The following is a 19,119-nucleotide window of genomic DNA, read 5'->3' as shown; positions in this document are numbered from 1 at the left end:
GGGGAAGCAGGCTCCCTGCTGAGCAGAGAGCGATGTGGGGCTCGATCCCAGGACCCTGAGATCATGACCTGAGCCGAAGGCAGAGGCTTAACCTACTGAGCCACCCAGGCATCCCTAAAGTTTTTATTTTTTCTCTTTTGTTCTTACATGTTTTAACATTTCACTGTTGGGTTGTTCTTAGGATTTCTGAGGGACACTTTGTCTTCCTACATAATTGGTTTCCCTATAATTTTTTCTCAAATTCCTTACTATAGCACAACTTAAAAAGAAAACTTTTCAGATGAAAGGGAGGAACTCTATTATTTTAATGATAGTCATCGAGAATAGCGCAAAGATGAAAGTTCTTGAGTTGTGCCTTGATTGTGTGTGATCTCAGAAATCTCTTTTGTATGATTATGTTTTAAAGTATTTACTACTTGTAGTTTAGCATTCAATCAGACTGAACATTTCTTTTTCATATGGATATTTTTAATAAAAAATCAAAGCAATAACTAATGTGTTTGAAAACCTTAGCAGTAGTTCTTTTGAATATATTACTGTTTTATGTCCTACATTTCATTTTATAATTATCTTCCTGAAATTTTCTTAAGTGCTTGGTGATAAAGCCTAATTATAGTTTAAGAGAAGCAAAAATGAGAGAACTCGAAACATAAAGGTGTTTTGTATTTTCAGTATTCTGTTCTGCAGTTTGTACTGTGACCCTTAGTTATCACAAATTCCAGAATCACAGGGTTGCAGCCAGGTCTGTGGCTATACCGGGAGTACATCTTTGAAAACTAGGGTACCCATACTTGTCTTTTTTTAAAAAGGAGCTCACTAATACCTATGATGTTCTGCTGGCAGTTGGTAGCCATTTAGCATGTTTCAGAGCACCCGTACGTCTGAATGGTAGGTAACAGGGCTCAGGAGAGAATGGTTTTATTTAATTAAGCTTTTTGTAAAGTGTTCCCTCAAATAATCCATTAAAAAAACCCATATTATTTAGAAACAGTTTTTATGTGATTTCTTTTTTCAGAATTATATTGAATTGTTCTTTATTTTGTACAATTATTTATAATTATTTTTCAGAATTATATGTATTAAATGTTATATTAAGACTTTTTTTTAGATTGACAGTTTTCAAGCCCATAGAAAAATTGGAGGATGAACTTTATTTATACCTTTCACCCGTCCTCACCACCTGTTAAAACTTGCCACACTTGCATGTACACACATGGGTGCACTTTTATTATCCCCAGTTATCTGCAGGTGGGCAGATATCATGACATCTCACCCTTAAATACTTCAGCATATATCTCCCAGGAACAAGGACAGCCTGTTACATATTCATGACTCACTGTATTTCCTAAAAACATCAACATTAATTTAGTAACAGTATCTGACATGTGGTCCACATTCAAGTTTCCCCACTTAGCCCCCAAATATCCTTTAGAAAATGTTTGTTTTTCACCCAGGATCCAAAGTTCACGCATTGTATTTGGTTGTGTCTCTTTGGTCTCCTCCAGCCTAGGGCAGCCCCTACCACTTCCGTTGTTCTTTTTGACATTGAAATCTTTGTAGACTCTGTGCCCATTGTGTGCACAGACATTTCATTCTGGATCCATTTGTTTAGTAATAATTAGATGCAGGCCAAACATTTTTCAGGAAGAATACAAGTGATGTTTTGTAATGTCCCGTTGCATCACATCAGGAGGCACTTGTCAGGCCATCCTGATCGTGACTGGTTGGTGAGAGTGGTCACTGCCAGGTCCTTACAGGTACCTTTCCCCTACTAATCATTGGCGTGATACTTTGAGAATATATGAATATCTTGTTTCTTGAAATATTTCAGTGGTTTTAACACCTATTGGTGACCCTTGTTTGAATTGATTATTACATTAGGGTTTATAATGATAATTTTTCTTGTTTTGTTAATTAGATGTCATTCTTCTATCAAGATCTTTCCTCTTTCCCCCTTTCTGTCCTTTTTCTTGAAGTATTATTATGGGCAAATGGATTTTTAAAGATTCATTGTGCTATAATCCATTATTATCATTCTGTTTTTTTCCTTTTTTTTTTAAAATTAAGTTCAGTTAGCCAACATACAGTAGATCATTAGTTTTCGATATAGCATTCAGTGATTCATTAGGTGTGTATAACACCCAGTGCTCATCACATCACGTGCCCTCTTTAATATCCATTGTTATTCCTTTGGAATCCATTTTCTTTGTTGAAGTGTAATATGCATACAGAAAAATGCACAGCTAATGAGTTTAGAGTATAATGAATTATGTCAGTGTGACTACTCCTGTATAATCACTGCTTAGTTCATAAGTGGGAAGAGTAGAGTATATATTTTGTATCTGACTTATATCACTGAGCATGGTTTTTGTCAGATTTATCCATGTTTTATATTTAGTTTTAATTGCTGTGTTGTATTCCATGGTATTAATCTACCATAGTCTGTTTATCCATCCTCCTTTTGATGGATATCTGGTTGGTTTCAAGTCTTTTACTATCATGAGTAAAGCTGCTATGAATGTTGCTGTACATGTGTCTTTCGGGAGCAGTAGTTGGGCCTAGGATTGCCTGTGGGAAAGGATTTTGGCAGCATTAAACTGTGATTTCTTTACCCTTGCAAAGGCATGGGTGCTGTTTTCAGCTGCCAGAATTCTCTCTGAGCCTCTCACAAAATATTAAGAACATAGTTTGAGATTTTATTTAAATAAATGTTAATATATTACTCACTATCACAGAGTACTCAATCTGTGTGCCACTTACCGTCAAGGCAACTCCAAAAAGGGAAAACTGTTTATTCTGCTTACTTGAAAAATACAGATTTTCTTGTTTCATCAGGTATGGAAATGTGTATCTACTCATGTAAATATAAATGGAGTATAACCACATATAAAATTCTCTTTTTGGATTACAGAATTTTCTTAAGCAGATGTAACTCTTGTATCTGTGACCTTGGGAGGTTTTATAATTTCTGTACCTCGTATAACTAAATGAAGAGATACTGTTTTTTAAATATACACATGCACAGCCAGAACTCACTTAATTGTAAATTGTGGGACTTGTAGGTGATGGTTTACATAGATATGTACAGCACCACTGCAGAGTGAATTTAATAAAAACCACGTAGTAGCTTTTCTGTGTCACACCAAAAAAGTAGGGAAAACAAAAGCAGCAAAGCAAAAATAAACTTCTAGTCATACTTTTGTACATGTTCACTGATTTTTACATATATATTTTTTTTTCCAGTAGTGGCTACGGAGGAGGTAGTTACAGCAGAATCTGTGGATGGTGCCATTCAGCAAGTAGTTAGCTCTGGGGGTCAGCAAGTCATCACAATAGTCACAGATGGAATTCAGCTTGGAAATTTGCACTCCATTCCGACCAGTGGAATAGGTCAGCCCATCATTGTGACCATGCCAGATGGACAACAAGGTTGGTGTTTATAATGGTGTGCATAAAGTTTGAATTTATTCTCAATGCTCGGGAAATTGTGGTGTTTCTCAAACTTTTTATTTATGCCTTAAATTATGTTTTGTAACCTTTTGCAACAGACGTGATTGGCTAATTTTATTTGCTTGGATTAGTATTGAACTGAACTTGCTATCTCTGAGTATATACTAGGTGGTAAAAAGAATTGGCTCCAAAGTATTCTGGTTGGAAAAAGTGAACTTAAGTAAACAATTCAGAATTTGCTTTGGACAATAATTCCTTATGCCATTTATTGCAATTCAGATATCATATAGTCTTTTAAAAATACCATGTTAGAAAAGGCTCCTTAAAAGAAGTTGGGCTTAGGACTTGTAGTAGGAATGTGGTAGCCACTATTAGCAGCTTTGTTGATAACATTCCCATTTTTTTCCCTCTTGGAAACCACTGAAAGTAGTAAGGTAGATTAAACAAAAGGCTGAGAAAACCATAAAATTCCATATTTTAAGTGCTCACAAACCATCTAAGTCCATTAGCATCAGGGCAAGAGAACCTTCATGAAAACCCACAGTGGTGCATCAAGAAAAGAGAAGGGATTGAGCTCAGAAATTCGCAATACACACACACTCAGCAAGACAGGGCCCAGGCTATGTAGGAGGTGCTGTAAGCAGGGCATGAATGCTGGAGGAAGCAGAAAGAGAAGGTGCCGAAAATTCCTATCTGAGCAAGCATTGCCAGGTACCCAGGACCCCCGCCCCCAACAAAAAAAAAGTGTGTGCACATGCATAACCTTTTAGAAAATGATTAGGATTGCAGAGACTGTGTGTCCCTTCATGGCTAGTGAAGGAATTGGGGGAGGGAGGGGCTAGAGCTAGAGGTTTGGTTTAGAGTGACAGAGGAGGTATGGCACTATAGGGTTACCAGGTCTCAGGGAAAAAGTTTGTCTCTATAGCAGAAGAGGAGCCCTTTGACCTGTGAAGCCTAGGAGGCCATTCTCTTCCATTCTGCAGAAATCTGCTGATGGCTAGTCCAAAATTTGGGTCAGGCCCAGATGCTTTCACAAAGCTTCAAAGAACTGATTCTAATTTTATAGAAATAAGAAAACTTTCACAATTTGTATGAAGCAGATACAATGTTTCTAATACCTGACCGTTATACAGACAGACTACTCTCATCCCACGAACAAATGGAAAGAAATGTCATGTTTTTGGTTGAGAAGATTCACTCTCATAAAGATCTCCATTCTCCCTGAGTTAATTTATAAATGTAATACGATATAGAAAAAAAAAAAAAAACTTTTAGTTTGCTAGGGCTGCCACAGCAAAATACCACAGACTGAACGACTCAACAGGAATTTATCTTCTCACAGTGCTGGAGGTTTGAAGTCCAAGATAAGGTGTTGGCAAATTTGGTTTCTTCTGAGGCTTTCTCCTTCCTTGGCTTGCAGATGGCTGCCTTCTCACTGTGTCCTCATGTGGATGTCCTTCAGTCTGTGTTGTCTTTGTCTTAATCTCTCCTTCTAAAATGACAACAGTCATACTGGATTAGGGCCCACCCACATGACCTCATTTTACCTTATTTACCTCTTTAAAGGCCCAATCTCCAAAAACAGTCACATTGTGAAGTACTGGGGGTTAGGACTGAAGTATTTGAATTTTGAGGAGGACACAATTCAGCCCATAACAGAGACTAACAGGTTTTTTTCCTGTAACAAGTCAAACAGGTTCTGAAGTTATATTAGTGGATGGAGAAGGGAAGAAGATTAAGGAAAACTCTGGGAAAGAAGAGCAATGAGAGGCACTTAATGAGTATTAAGATAAAGTTTTAAAGCCTCTGTAATTAAAAAATGTGTAACTGACATATGAATATATGCAGACTATGCAGACAGTCCAATGAAACAGATACAAGGTTCTCAATTCTTTAGGGTTAATTTATAAGTGTAATGTAGTATGAGTTAAAGGAAATAAAAGACTTTAATTCTCAAGATCACTAATGTTTTAAATTCCAGTGTACCAGAAATTTTACTCTTTTCATTTCTGCTTACATTTATAACTGACAGAGTTTTTAATATTTTGATAAAAAAAATTTAAGGGCTATTACACAATTAGAATTTTCCCCATTGATTATTAAAATTGCTTTGCATGGTTCCAGCTCTCACAGTCATTTCTATGGTCCATACTGCTTGCTATGCGGAGCAAGGACAGCCTCTCTCTCTCTCTCTCTCTCTGTACGTTTATATCTGTATAAAGAAATACTAAAAATTAGGGACAAAGTCCAACAAGCCAAAAGAAAAACAAGCAAAGGTTATACACAGACAAGGTTCATAATGGCGTGTCCATGCTGTGGACTGTTATGTGGCTAGATGAAAGTGAGCACTGTATGTGCTGATGGAAGATACCTCGGTACATGGAGTGAAAAAAGTGGAGGGAGAACAGTGTCTCTATTGTATGTATGCTGTCTTTTGTATAAGACAGAAAAATGAAAATGTGTGTTATATAAGTTAACACAAGAACAGTAATAAGAAACCAATAAATGTGATTCTCTATTACGCTAATTGGTTTTTCACCCATATGGTGAATATGTCATCTGTAAAATTTTTTAAAAAATAGGTACTTTAAAAATAAATAGTATTCTTTAAAAATGCACCCTGAAGACACATATGGATATCCTCATAAAAAGAAAATTAATGCTTTTAAATTATTATTTTGGGACATCTTTATTTTAGATGAGTTGCATCAACAATGTTACAACTAGTTTTATGAAATGAAGTAACATACACTTTTTTTAATTTTAGTATTAACAGTACCAGCAACTGACATTGCTGAAGAAACTGTTATAAGTGAAGAACCACCAGCCAAGAGACAATGTATCGAAATAATTGAAAACCGGGTGGAATCTGCAGAAATAGAAGTAAGGAGTCTTTTACCCGGTGTGTTTTGCTGCAGTCATCCAAAATAAATTCAATTTGCTTTTCTATATATATATATTTTTGGTCTTTTATATTTATTACAGTGTTGTTTTGATACAGAATGAAAGTACATAGTACTATTTTGTCTAATTATTTGCTTATACATAAAGCAAGCCCTCAATAAATACATATTGAATGAATGAATGAATGAGTGAAGAATTTGTTTATAACAGAGTCTGTCATCATGGTAACATTGTAATGAATTTGGTTCTTGCACTCCATCCTTTATTTTCTATTAAATTTACATGCATCGTTCTCACAAGTCACTGAAGGAAATGTCACTATATATTGACAAAAAACATTCTTTTCTTTCGAAAGTGAAATACAAATGCCTGTTTGGGCTGGAGGATCCTTTTAAAGAAGGTTGATGTTTGTTGACTAGGTTATTTTTTAAAAAGCCATACATAACTGCTTATTTCATAATTAAGTTCTTTAAGAAGGAATTTAAATTTAGATTAGCTGTTGATGGATTCAGCTTTTTTCCCCTCCTCCCAAACTAGTTTGGAAGGGTAACCAGACCAGAATGCCTCACAAGTTTTTTGTCTCACATGACTGTAAATAAAACTGTGCTCCCTGAATTTGATATTAACTCATACAAAGTGAAAACAAAATTATTCTTGAATAACTTCAAAAGATCAATTGCAGTATTGAGGACATTGGACTTGAAATTGAATGAGCTGGATTTGAATCCCACCTCTTTCCCATGTTAGCTTTGAGGCAAGTTATCTTACCTTCCTGAATTACAGTTTTATTTTCTTTCAAATTGGAGTTTTGGATAACTTTCTGCATTTTGGAGATTTTATCAGAATTAAAAAGTCAGCATACTCATTATACACATACTCATAATACCTGATATATGTAACCAGTAAATGTTGTTTAATATCTTAAATAATAATAATGTTGGTGAATGTCTAGGAATTCTTAAGTGTCTTCTTTCATCGAAAAGAGGACTTTTTTTTTTTTTTAAGTCACTAAAAAGCAACATAATTCTGACTGAGGACAACTAGAATGTATCTTTGCTACAGTTCGTGTTAAGTGTAATGCTCGTATATCTTTAAGCTACATTCACAAAGAATATATTATTGAGTTAACAAGAATCCAATTCATGGCTTAGCCAGAATGTTTGCTAAAAGTATGACTTTAATTATTGAAGGTAAGTTGTTTTGTTTCTTCAAAATTTAAAATGATATTCAGTAGACAGAAGTTCTTACAGACTAGCAATTTTTTTCATTAACAGTATCAATATACTTGTTATTTAGTAACCTTTAAAAAAAAGTTTTTTTGATGTCAGACGATCTTTTCTGGCACATCAGGTGAAAAAATTGTGTCATGTACTTTGCTTTTTTTTTTTTTTTTTTGCTTTAACTGTTTAATAAAATCTTTTTAAATTACTTGAATTTTTATTAAACATAAGCTTACTAAATTCAACAAAGTATATATTTAAAACAATGAATGTGCATCTTGTACCTTTATTTACCTAATAACGCATAAGTGTTGTTTTCCTCAAAGGTCAGCCTGATCCCCCCTTCCCTGACTTAGTTTTTTTAGAGACCTGGGAGCACAATTACAGATAATAGGAAAGTATGAATTGAGGTATGTAAATTAACTAGAACCAAGGCTAGTACTTCAGGGAGATGGAGTTTTAGCTTGGTTTAAAAAAGTGTTTTGTTTTGTTTTTTGTAATTAGAGCTTTCTGGTCATGGAACTCTCATTCTCCATCACCAGAAATGTTCAAGCCAACATTGCATGATCTTTCTAGAGCTCTTACAGAGAGACCTTGAAGCTACAATGAGTCTAGATGGTAGAGGGGGCTGGGGATATAGGATGAAAAGAGGCCTCCAAGTGTTTTCATCAAACCAGGTAATCATTTCCTTATAATACATAGAGTGGTGCTTTTGAACTTATTTCTTAGATGACCAGTGGAGCTGTCTTGGGGGCAGACTTTTCTACTCTAAGTGACAACTTAACCATTAACTAAGAAAGTTTCTTGCAGGCAGTGATTCTCAGCTGGAGCATTGTTGATCCCAGGGGACATTTGGCAATGTCTGGAGACATTTTGGGTTGTCACAACTAGGGGCATGCCCCTGACCTGTAGGGGATAGAGGCTGGGCCTGCTGCTAAACATCCTACAATGCACAGGACAGCCCCCATAGTTAAGAATTATCTGGTCCAAAAACATCCATGTTGAGATTGAGGAACTCTGCCCTATGGGAATTAAAGAATTAACTCATTATTCAGAATCTGACATGTTTGAGTTTTTTCTGCATGTGTGTGTCTACAACTACCAAAGAGAGTGTTTATAAGTCAAGGGTTAAGAATTTATATTTACAGTTTCCCGACTAATATTGGAGAGGTTTATTAATAATCTCTACAAAATTGGTTTAAATTGTAGAAAATGTATTATAAATGCTACAGCTTTTATATCTGCATTGTAACAATATAGGAAATGAAATAGATTTGTTTTTCAAAGGGGAGGTATGAATAAGACACCAAATTGCAATAATGTATATCATATCACCCCCTTGATATTACTGCACTAAAGATATTTTTAGAAGCAGTGTGCTATATGTGGAATCAGTGAATTCTTTTGTAATCTGGGAGGGAAGAAATACAATTAGCGTATTAGGAGTAACAGATTTTTTCCTGTTATTTAGTTGTGTGAATTCAGGAAATACCTTTACCTTTTCTTGGCTATGTTTGTTAGCAACTTTATTTATTTTTTAAACTTTATTTTATTTTTTAAGCGTTTCAAGATTCATTGTTTATGCACCACACCCAGTGCTCCATGTAGTACGGGCCCTCCTTAGCAAGTTTATTTTTAATGAAATATTTGTGTCTTCTAACCAGTGATGGATTGAGATCCTTAGTGTTCTTTTAAAAATTGTTTCCTGTAAACTTTACAGTGTTTGATTTGATGCAGTTTTTTTCAATCTATTTTCCTTTTATTGATATTCTTTTGATCTACCAGAGTTGAAAATTTTCTATACTCCTTTTTTTTTTAAGGTTTTCATTCATTTGAGAGAGACTGTGAGCAAGACAGAGAGAGAGAGAGAGAGAGTGGGAGCATGAGCTGGGGGAGGAGTAGAGGGAAAGGGAGAAGCAGACTCCTCTCTGAGCAGGAAGCCCTACTCAGGGCTCTATCCCAGGACTCCAGGATCACAACCTGAGCCAAAGGCGGACGTTTAACAGACTGAGCTACCCAGGCGCCCCTTCTATCCCTTTTAGATAAGATTTTTTTCTTCAGGGCTGGAGTAGGCAAAGGGCCAGGTAGCAAATACTTTTGGTGTTGTGGGCTGACCAGTCTGTGCTTCTTTACTCACTTTTGCCATTGTAGTGGGAAAGTAGCCATTGACACTTTGAAAATGAGTACGCATGCCTTATTTCAGTAAAACTTTATTTATAAAAACAGGATCGTATTTGGCCCTGGCACTTGGAAAATTGATGTTTATACACAAAGAAATAGCTCACACACTCTGCCCAGTTCTTCTCTCTTGTTAAAGATTTTGTTTTTGACAGAAAACGCAAGTGGTGGGGGGAGGGGCAGAGGGAGAAGCAGACTCCTGGCTGAGCATGGAGCCCAATGTGGGGCCGAATCCTGGGACCCTGGGATCATGACCCAAGCTGAAGGCAGATGCGTAATCAACTGAGCCACCCAGGTGCCCCAATTTCTCTCTCTCTCTCTCTTTTTAAAAAAGATTATTTATTTATTTATTTGACAGAGATCACAAGTAGGCAGAGAAGCAGGCAGAGAGAGAGAGAGAGGAGGAAGCAGGCTCCCTGCCAAGCAGAGAGCCCGATGCGGGGCTCGATCCCAGGACACTGGGATCATGATCTGAGCTGAAGGCAGAGGCTTTAACCCACTGAGCCACCCAGGCGCCCCCAATTTCTCTCTTTTTAAACAAATATTTAATGGTTAAGAATATGGATATGTTTTGTAATTTTCTGATTGTGTTATCTTGGTCAGGTTTAAATATTTAACCTTTTAAATCTTGGTTTCCCCATCAGTAATAGGGAAGAAATATAAACAGCACCTATATTATCAGATTTTTGTAAAGTTTAAATGAGAACACATGTAAAGGAGTAGAATTTATAATAAGTGCTCATTGTTAGTTGCTTTTATTATCTTCCAAAATTTATAGAGAAGTATGGTAAAACATGAACCACTATACTGATATTTTGCCTTATAATAGCTAAGGTAAAAATAAATTTGAATACTAGAAAATTAAAAATGATATCACTGTTTCGAGAGAATTGCTACCAGCTGAAGCCAAATTCAAGAACTTTTTTTGAAGATAAAAAAGCAAACTCAAGTCTTCCCTTGCCCTGTTATTCCATTGCTTGGGTTTGGAGTTGTGGTGTAAGATAAATATATCTTCTCAGTTGCTACCAAATTGTGATTTTTGTCAGAATTTACTTTTTTGGAATTCTTCAGTGTTAGACTGTTAAAGGAAAAATATTTTAGTATTACATATTATTAGGTGAAGGTGTGTTTATTTACAAATGTCAAAGTCCTTTTTACTGTGCTTTTATTGGAAAAGGTCAAAGCTATAGGATTGGTATTTCTATTTAAATATAAATCCTCAAATGTCAGTCTGTTGGACTATTCACATGTGAAACAACCAAACTACTGTTTATGTTAAGAAAATGTCTCATATATAATGTATGTTCAGTAAACATTTAACAAATAAACTTGTAAACAAAGGATCTCTGAGTAAAATAAGAAGTGATATTTTCCACTTTTTAGAGATTTTTATTTGCTTTGACAAGTGAGATGGCAAGAAGATTCTCTCCCCAAACACCTATATTCTTGAGAAGTAAAAAACGGAAACACTTAAAAAAAACACAAAACTTTAATAATGTTAAGTGTGCTTTTCAGTCTGGAGGACTAAGTATACTTAGATAAGTATACTTATCTTTCAGGTTTTACAGATACAGTCAAGAAATGGCAGTGTAATATGAATCTTTTATTTGACCTGGTAGGCAAAAGGGAGCCATCTTTTCACTTATAGGAAGATATACTCTAATTGAAATAAAAATATGCTATAAGGAAAATAAACTGTATTTACTGTTAGACTACCTCACTCAGTTTGCTTTCATCTGCTGAGTGTGAATCATTGCTGTTCCTAATGTTAATGAAGAGCTAGTACAAGGAGATGCCTTAGAGTTAGAGAGTGTATTCCAGTATTTCCTACCAAATTCAAAACTTGCATTATCAAAGGATCTTATTTCTTAACACATGTAAAATTTTAAAACACTTAATGTGCGGCCATGAATGCTCCTGCCAGAGGTGGTGGTCTAGCTCCTGGAGACGCAGCCCCCTTCTCCCGTTCTTTCTATTGGCGTGCTCTGAATTCTCCAGAGTTCACTGCCAAGGTAGTGGTATTGATTATTACCTGAGGCTCGTCTCTTGGTTGTTGTCTTTTCTGGCTTGTTTCTACTTTGCCATCTTGCCTGGAGAAAGGGTAAGAAGGGGATAAGAAAAGGGTAGCAGGGTAAGGCGTGGGCATTTCTTAAATTGGAGATGAAGGGCGCATATGTTTCTTGTACGTTTTGTGTAAATGGAAGATTTGGAGACTACTAATGTGATCAATCATTCCCACATTTGGTGGACTCGGGAAAAATACAGGATGGATTTAGCTTCATTCCCAGTATGGGGAAGGGAATGGAATCGAAGGAAGGAAGGAGTCTTACACTTGCTCCTCCTTGGAGATCATGTGAATAGTGAAGGGGTGGGAATCTTTTGGTGTTCACAATGGACAGGAGTCAAGGAAGTAGAGGAAGAGACCCTCAAACTGTCCTTTTCCCCAGTAGGCTCCTGACCCTCACTTCAGTTCCATCTAGTCAAGTGTGTTGTCCAGTGTGACCATTTCCCCCGCCTTTTTTTTAAGTATTTTATTTATTTGACAGAGATCGCAAGTAGGCAGAGGCAGGCAGAGAGAGGAGAGGAGGAAGCAGGCTCCCTGCTGAGCAGAGAGCCCGATGTGGAGCTCGATCCCAGGACCCTGAGATCATGACCTGAGCCGAAGGCAGAGGCTTAACCCACTGAGCCCAACCCTGGCATTTCTTATGATCATTCATAGCCCTCCTACCCTGAGCCCTCATCCCCCTAAAAGGTTGTGGGCCTCTGTAATGAGGTTGAGCTTGGGCCTGTGTCTGTCGATCTTTTGTCCATGTGCCTACTAGAGGTATGAGAAAGGAGCCTTTGAAGTGTTTTCCCTTAGGCAACTGAGTAGGGACAGAGTGAAGAGAAGAAAAGGTATCATTTTCACTGGACTAGATTTGTGTTTAGCTCTCAGTTTATTGAGGAATTTAATACATATATTTTTTATTTGTATAATTTAATGAATTCCACAATAGAGAAATTAGTATTTTATTGGTTTGTAAAATGGGATAATTTAGGAAATATTAATCTAAACGAACATTCTTCATTCCACAGATGAGGAATCTAGCTTGTTACCAGAGAGGAAGATAGTATTAAAAGCAGTAATATTAGAATCTCATAAACCCAACTGTGCTACTGTGGAAAGGCTACATCATCTCTGAGCATCGTTTTCCTCATCTGTAAAATGGGCACAATCTCTGTCTTACAGGCTTGTTATTGGACATCACCTTGTTTAGTTATATAATGAGTGCTCAATAAGTACTAACTTCTATAGTTTGGTATACCTTCACATAAAAACATCACAGAGATGTGAAGAGGTATATTTCTCTCTTAAAGCTCTTCATTGGTCTTTGTGGACCTCTACTTTTATATGTATGACAATCTGGGTTCATTATGTTAATCCTACTTTTAATTAGGGAATGCTTTCTTGAGGTCAGAAACTAATTACTGTCAGAGTGTGGAGCACAAAATTTGGGGCTTTAATTATTAATGAATTAGTTGACAAGGCAAGACATCTTGGAAATATCAATAGGTGGCTACATCTAGCTCCTATAGATTTTTCAGTTTGAAGGATGCGTGCTTATGTGCGTTAATCATGTATTCATGCAAACATTGAAAAAACCTTTTTTTTCAATTAGGAGAGAGAAGCTCTTCAGAAACAGCTGGATGAAGCAAATCGAGAAGCACAAAAATATCGACAGCAGCTTCTAAAGAAAGAACAGGAAGCAGAGGCCTACAGACAAAAATTAGAAGCGATGACTCGTCTTCAGACTAATAAAGAAGCTGTTTAATTAACTACGAACATGTAGTTTGATTTACTTTTGGTTAAGAAAGAACACAGTCTTGAACTGTACACAACAAGGCGCAGTCGCAGGAAGCCAGGAGAACAGAGGAGACTACGGATTGACGATCGGACTTAAGCCATGCGCTCTGAATCCTTGTAACATAAAACTCTACTTTAGAAGTTGTGAAATGTATTTAAAACTGAATTCTGTAAATAGTTTTTGTTTTTTTACAGTTCCAGATGAGTTATAAAGATTGTTGAAGAGATCCAAAAACACAATAAGCCACTGTTTTTGTGAATTCTTTTTGATTTTAGTATGAACCTTAATTTCTCAGAAACAGGACAGTTTTAAGGGTGATCGTTGTCGATTAGACCAAATGTTATGTAAAAATTATGTGGTGGACTGATGCTGGAATTACTCCTGTAGGTATAAACTTCTATATGAAGAGAAGATTTCTCCCAGGAAATCTTTGTACAGCTTTAAGTTGTCTCAGATTCTCTGAAAACATTTTTTAGAAAGCAAATTTTTATATTTGTTCAATTTCAGCTATACCCAAGTAGATTTACATGTATATGAAGCAAATATTTTTTAAACTTTCTGTTTGTACATATTCTGCATGTTTTATAATTTCAAAATGCATCACTTGCATAGGTGTTTTTCCCACAAAGATGATGAAAGTGAACTAGGGGAAAAAATCCTTTTATTCTGTAGGTCATTGAAAGTTAAGTAAGCTAGAAGCTGGTTTTATTGGGATGACAATGTTCTTAGAAGGAGCAGCTTACAAGGTAACTTGAATTTGCAAACTGCAAAAATCTATGCTTTTTTGAAAATTTCATAGTGGGGACGTGAAACTGTATTCTGTGCCTTCCATCATGATTTCCACATGAAAGCACTTTAAGGCACTGGATTTTAAGATAATGTTTTTGGAATACTCAGAGCATATGGGTTTCTGAAATATTTCATGGACTCATTTTCCCCCAGGAAATTATTCTTATGGAAAAAAATGCTTTTGTATGTAGAACAAGAACTTTTGTACTACAGTGATGCTAGGTATGTCTAACATAACTTTTACTTTTCCCTGTGAAAGCTGTATGTCTGTGCTGTGACTTGCTCTCATCACAATATTGTTGAATTCCACAATGTATGGACATTAAACTCTGACATACTGTTCATTCTTTTTTGTAAAACATAACTTCAAGCTCTTTTTTCTTGCTTTATTTTTTAATGTCTTATTGCTTTATGAAAATGTTTAACCCCAAAACCCTTCTAGATTACCTATCTGTATAAAGAAGCAATTACCCTTAAAACTGTACTCTGGCCTACTTTTCTATTTTACAATTAAATATCTTTTCCACATACATTCAGTGTAGACTTATATTTTGACCACACATTAAAAATTTTGTTCTTTATGTTACAGCCATATTCCGCCAGAATGAGAATATATACATTCTCCACACTGTGTCTTACAAATCCTGGAGGTAATCTCTTGGGAAGTTGCTAGCTCTCTCACGGGCATTATTATAGTTGTTAAGGTAATGAAAGGATCTGTGACCCATCAGCCTGATATTTGATATTTGGCAACTTAGAAAGGTTCGAGAGCAAATTTAAGAAGTCTAGAAAGAAGAGAAAAAGACCTTTAAAATTTACCACTAAATTTGACATATATTTCAAATTACCTAAAACTAGGTTTTACAAATGCTAGACCATATTTTCAGTAGCATGAAGCTACTTTTTCTATGTCTTATTATTTGAGTGCATTTATGGGTTGGTTAGGCAGTGCCTTTGACATATGCAGAGCTGGAGTGGAGAAGGTCCAGTAGGTTTACCCCAAAGTGCAAGCCACTGTAGACTTCGCTTCCAGATCAGCTTGGCCCCAAAGAGCACTGAGACAGTTGGAAATGAGCTCCTGAAAGCTGATTTCATACTCTTTTTGATTCCTAGTCTCCTCTTGTGCTAGGGATTTTACCTGGTACAAGAAGGAATTTTGATTTATAGTAACATTTGATGTAGACGGGAGAAAATAATTGGTACTTAAAAGGAATATATCTATGATAATATCAGGTAAATTACTCAGGTGTCTTTGGGAGATGTTCACTTTTTTCAGAGTGTTATGTTGGACTTGTATAATTCCTCAGTCATCTATCCCTGATCCAGTGTGCTGTGAAATCAACAGACAAGAATTTATAACACATTTCAAATGTTTTTGTTTGTTTGTTTGTTTGTTTAAGCTTCTGTTTTCAGGCAGGCTGGAAAAGCTTTGCAGTCTAATTCTTGGTGGTGTTTTGAGCAGAAGATTAAAGGATCTGACAGGATGAAATAATACAGAAGTTTTTAGAAATCTATACTTAATGGGTTTCCTCTAATGATGGCTTTGTAGTTAAAGATCATTTGGTTACCACATCGATGGTTAATTATTTCCATTGATTTGTGAACAAAGACCTTTTAGAACAGCCTTGCTCAACTAAGGTTCTGGGAGGGAATCAAGCCCTCATGTCCTAGATGTTAGGGCCTACAGAATTAACATCTTGTAATGAATTTGCTTCTTTCCTGTGCATCTAGAATAGTTACATACTATCTAGACACGGAGTTCATTAGAGGTCTTGATTACCTAATCACTTGGTTCAGATTTAATACTTCCCTGTGTATAGTCATTGGAACTCAAGGACTACAAAGTCTAAGTTGGATCTGTGATGCTTCCACAAAGTCTCCTCGGGCGAGTAGTATCTGCAGGGACTGTGCTTAACTAATTTTAATTTATTGTTATTTATTTTTGTTTATATCCTGATTACTTCCCATTAGGGCTTGTAATACCGTTTGTTTTTATTGACTTTTAGAAATAATTTTCTTACATCCATCTTTCATGATATGAATGGCAGATTAGTACTCTATTTTTTTACTGAATTGCTTTTTCTTTATGGTGCTGGCGTGCTGGGAGTTGGGAAGCTTTTCTCTGTGACAGCCAAAAGAACGAAGTTAGATGGACGAGGGAATAAATGCGAAGTCCCGTGCCATTTTTGTTTATGACAAAAAGATTTGTATGTATTGTTTTATCCAAAACATATTGCTAATGAAAATCTATGCAGTATATTTTTCTCCAACACAATCATTTATTATGTTATTTATTGAAAATTAGAAGGAACCCTTGCCTATAACAGGAACTGATGAGTTGATAGACCTATTCATGGATGATTTGTGCTGATATGACTGATTTTTTCCTGTTTTACATAGTTTCTCTCTGATAAAATCTATAAAGTTGTCTTTGTACTTTAATACCTAGAAGACCTTGAGAACTGACTCAAAATGTTTATCAAGAAGAAAAACCTTTTCAGATATAATCACAAAACAATTGGAGGAACCTTTGTAGATGAGATCCATATGGAACCCATATGGATGGGTTCCCAAGGCACTAGCACTCAGGCTTATATAGCAAATAGAAAAAAAAATGTTTTTTCTATTCACCTAGCTTCTGTTGAGTAAATAACTCCTCCAGCATGTCAGATCAACTTAGGAATGAACTAACTAATAAATTTGTTATTTCATTAAGTAATATTTACTGTACTGGGATTTCATTATAGATAGCTAGTCTGTTGTAGTTTTGAATAATGTTTGCTATTTGCTTTCTCGGTGTTAAATGAGAACATCTCAATGCACGTGGATTCAGTTTGACGTAAGTAAGCTCCCTGAATTCATTCTCAGGTTACTTTGTGGAACCCATGGTGGAAAACAGTATTATCACTGAAAATATGCTTTGGTTCCAAATCAAAAATATTGTATCAATATTTTTAAGACTTGTTAAAGCTAGTTTCCAAATATAGAGATATACAGAGAGATGGTCTTAAGAGTTTTTGATCATTTTGATACCCTGAGCACCTTTAAAAATATTTCAACTTAAAGATGATAAATATGGGGTGCCTGGGTGGCTCAGTTGGTTAAGCGACTGCCTTCGGCTCAGATCATGATCCCAGAGTCCCAGGATTGAGTCCCACATTGTGCTCCCAGCTCCACGGGGAGTCTGCTTCTCCCTCTGACCTTCTACCCTCTCATGCACTCACTCACTCTCAAAGAAATAAAATCTTTAAAAAAAAAAAAAAAGATGATAAATATGGGTGTATTTCCTGAAGGCTCTTCATTTTAATTTTTATTTATTTGAGAGAGAGTGAGTGTGGGAGTTGGGGGGAGGGGCAGAAGGCAAGAATCTGAAGCAGAACCCCCCGTTGAGCTCAGAGCCTCACATGGGGCTCAATTCCAGGACCGTGAGGACACATCCTGAGCCGAAATCAAGAGTCAGCCTCTTAACCTACTGAGCCTCTCAGGTGCCCCTTCATTTTTAGATAAATACTGTAACTTCCAAAAAACTACTTTTTACTTTCTGAAAAATTCAGATGTGGTCTCTGCAGTTCTGTCCACTATGCTTTATTAATTGCTTACCTAGTTTTTCATTTAAGTAGTTTAGATCTCATGTGCACAGTTGGTATATAATATGTTTTCTAGATTACTTAAATGTCTGACTTCTCTGAAAGAAAATAATTTTCTTATATATTTGTGTGTCAGTCACTTTTGTATTTCCGATTTTCATAATTACTCTAGATTTGCCTTCCTTATCATAACTCAGGAGTTATTTCAAGTTTAAAGTACATTCACTTATTTTGCTATAGAAAAATCGTATATATTATGAAAGCTTATACTTGAGGGAGCCTAGTCTCCTTTTTAAAAAAATTGTTGGTCTGCCAGAGAACTGACTCTACTTCCAAATATTTCTGTCTAGTATCATAGAGACTTTGGCATCAAACACTGAAGCATATTATTAAGTGTCATCACTACCTTTGTTAGGTACAATTCAATACTCATTAGTTATGCTGTTGGCTTAACGAAAACTCTAGAAGAGCACAGAACAACAATATAGCAAACGTCATGTACCTGCTGCCTAAGTTTAATAACTCTTACCTTGTTTGCTTCAAATCCTTTCAGACAGAATGTTCTAGATGTAGTTGAAGTCCCTTTGGTCCCTTTCCTTATCCCCATTTTCCCCCCTTCCACCAGAAGACAGCTACTGTCCTGAGGTTGAGATGTTTCGGTCTATCCATATTTTCATGTTTTTACTACACACCGAATTTTTTATGCTTATGGTAGATTTTTGTGTGATTTTTAAACTTTAGCAAAGCTGTCATTCTATACATATCTCATTCTGCATTTTGAGTTTTTCAGTTCATCAGAATTTTAGACATTTATTCATATTGATACTTGAATACTTACTCATTGTGACTGTTATATAAAATTAAATAAGAATATACCATAATTGAATTGTCCTTTGTTCTATGTATAGATATGTCACTTCTAATTTTTTTGCTATTACAAATAGTACTCTCTGTACTGTAGGCATACATGTGCTAAGTTTTCCCCAGAAAATGGAATTGTTTGGTCTAGGGTAGTCAGTTTTACCAAAAACTGTCAGATTCCTTTCTAAAGTGGTTATGAATAGTGAAGAGTGATGAGATGATAATTCTCATTTTCTCATATTTTACCTACACCTTATTCTGTCACATTTGAATATTTTTGGCAAC

At 35.8% G+C, this 19,119-nt stretch overlaps 1 protein-coding gene across 4 annotated transcripts in view; it reads left to right on the top strand.

Moving 5' to 3' along the window:
- The window catches only part of GABPB1 (GA binding protein transcription factor subunit beta 1), a 65,256-nt gene extending 50,335 nt beyond the window's left edge, over positions 1-14,921 (top strand). For 2 of the 4 annotated variants that reach the window (XM_080808794.1, XM_080808793.1), the window contains exons 7-9: positions 3,244-3,429; positions 6,218-6,333; positions 13,412-14,921. In XM_080808794.1, coding sequence (XP_080664920.1) covers positions 3,244-3,429; positions 6,218-6,333; positions 13,412-13,564 — 455 coding nt within the window. In that variant the 3' untranslated portion in view covers positions 13,565-14,921. Of the gene's footprint in view, positions 1-3,243; positions 3,430-6,217; positions 6,353-13,411 lie in introns of all 4 variants that reach the window. The other 2 variants (XM_080808796.1, XM_080808795.1) reach the window with 2 other exon arrangements.
- The last annotated feature ends 4,198 nt before the right edge of the window (positions 14,922-19,119 follow it).

The sequence above is a fragment of the Martes martes genome (genome assembly GCF_963455335.1).
Source record: "Martes martes genome assembly, chromosome: 7".
Taxonomy (NCBI): Eukaryota; Metazoa; Chordata; class Mammalia; order Carnivora; family Mustelidae; genus Martes; species Martes martes.
The sequence above is the reverse complement of the archived record's forward strand: the minus strand, read 5'-3'. Positions and strand labels throughout refer to the sequence as shown.